The sequence below is a fragment of the Canis lupus genome, chromosome 1 (assembly GCF_048164855.1).
Source record: "Canis lupus baileyi chromosome 1, mCanLup2.hap1, whole genome shotgun sequence".
Classification (NCBI taxonomy): Eukaryota; Metazoa; Chordata; class Mammalia; order Carnivora; family Canidae; genus Canis; species Canis lupus.
In genome coordinates, this window is record NC_132838.1 from 33,374,883 (window position 1) to 33,377,021 (window position 2,139).

The 2,139-nt window shown below is 45.9% G+C and overlaps 1 protein-coding gene across 1 annotated transcript; it reads left to right on the forward strand.

Annotated features, from left to right (window-relative positions):
• Positions 1-202: 202 nt before the first annotated feature.
• Positions 203-1,635, forward strand: LOC140614951 (E3 ubiquitin-protein ligase makorin-1-like). Its single transcript, XM_072794504.1, is given in 2 exon segments — positions 203-1,175; positions 1,178-1,635. Coding segments are annotated over 2 exon segments (1,248 nt in total). The 5' UTR covers positions 203-205; the 3' UTR covers positions 1,456-1,635.
• The last annotated feature ends 504 nt before the right edge of the window (positions 1,636-2,139 follow it).

The window sequence follows — 2,139 nt, forward strand, 5'->3', positions numbered from 1 at the left end:
AGGATAAGCATCGCCTCTACAGTTATGATTTCAAAGACAAGTGCCGGCAGCTCTTTCAGCCCAGGAACCCAGTCCCTTTATTTTGGTAAAACCACCTTTTTTGAACTGAAGACCTCTTAAGAATTCTTTCTTGGCCATCAGCTCTGAGTCCACCACTTCAACCCATACCAAAAGCAAGAAGAAAAACTAGGAGCTAAGGTATTTCATGCACGGGGTTTGTAAAGACGGAGATAATTGTCGCTACTCGCATGACCTCTCTGACAGTCCTTATGGTGTAGTGTGCAAGTATTTTCAGCGAGGCTACTGTATTTACGGAGACCGCTGCAGATATGAACATAGCAAGCTATTGAAACATGAAGAAGTGACTGCTGCAGATCTAACTGCAAAATCATCTCTTGCTGCTTCCTCAAGTCTCTCATCGGGAGTTGGACCAGTTGTTGAAATGAATACGGGTGAAGCAGAGTCCAGAAATTCAAACTTTGCTACTGTCGGCGCAGGTTCAGAAGACTGGGTGAATGCCATTGAGTTTGTTCCCGGGCAGCCCTACTGTGGCCGTACTGCCCCTTCCTGCACTGAAGCGCCCCCACAGGGCTCTGTGACCAAGGAAGAATCAGAGAAAGAACAGACAGCAGTGGAAACCAAGAAGCAGCTTTGCCCCTATGCTGCAGTGGGAGAGTGCCGGTATGGGGAGAACTGTGTGTATCTCCACGGAGACTCGTGTGACATGTGTGGGCTGCAGGTCCTCCATCCAATGCATGCCGCCCAGAGATCACAACATATAAAATCTTGCATTGAGGCCCATGAGAAGGACATGGAGCTCTCATTTGCTGTCCAGCACAGTAAGGACATGGTGTGTGGGATCTGCATGGTCTATGAGAAAGCCAACCCCAGTGAGCGTCGCTTTGGGATTCTCTCCAACTGCAACCACACTTACTGTCTCAAGTGTATTCGCAAGTGGAGGAGTGTGAAGCAATTTGAGAGCAAGATCATAAAGTCCTGCCCCGAATGCCGGATCACATCTAACTTTGTCATTCCAAGTGAGTACTGGGTGGAGGAGAAAGAAGAGAAGCAGAAACTCATTCAGAAATACAAGGAGGCAATGAGCAACAAGGCGTGCAGGTATTTTGATGAAGGACGTGGGAGCTGCCCATTTGGAGGGAACTGTTTTTACAAGCATGGTACCCTGATGGCCGTAGAGAGGAGCCACAGAGACAGAAAGTGGGAACATCAAGCAGATACCGGGCCCAACGAAGGAACCACTTCTGGGAGCTCATTGAGGAAAGAGAGAACAGCAACCCCTTTGACAACGAAGTAGAGGAGGTTGTCACCTTTGAGCTGGGTGAGATGTTGCTTATGCTTTTGGTTGCAGGTGGGGACGACGACCTGACAGACTCTGAAGACGAGTGGGACTTGTTTCATGATGAGCTAGAAGATTTTTATGACTTGGATCTATAGCAGCTTTGCGTGGCGTGTGAACTGGTCTGCTGAGCCTCAGACAGTAGCTGTCCCCTGTGCTGGTGTGGCAGTGCCCGTGTCTCTCCTAGGCAGGCCTATCAACTCCAGGCTATCGTGATTATTTTTACCCAGGGCCTGTCTTCTCAATCCCTCACCTTCCCCCAAGGAGTGTGTCGTTTTTCTCTGTTTAAAAAATAGTTACAAAAATAAACCTTAAAGCTAGTTGTTTTTGTAACATGAAAAAAAAAAAGACATGTCCCTAAAGTGAGCTAAATTAGGAAACTCCGGCAGCCTGGGTGGCTCAGCGGTTTAGTGCCACCTTCAGCTCAGGGCATGATCCTGGAGACCGGGGATCAAGTCCCACGTCAGGCTCCCCGCCTGGAGCCTACTTCTCCCTCTGCCGATGTCTCTGCCTTTCTCTGTGTGTGTCTCTCATGAATAAATAAATAAAATATTTTTTAAATAAATAAATAAATAGGAAACTCCTATCTTAGACAAAACAAACAAAAAGTTTAAAACACATGAAAAATAATATTTTATTAGAAAAATTTCCTTGCATAATGTCACAGTATTTCAGTGTTCCCAATCAACCAAGTCTAAGAATCTTATGTGAATCAAAGTGTCTATTAGAAAAAAAAATGCTACTAGTTTTAATAATGATGACTTGATGAATCTTGGAAAGTA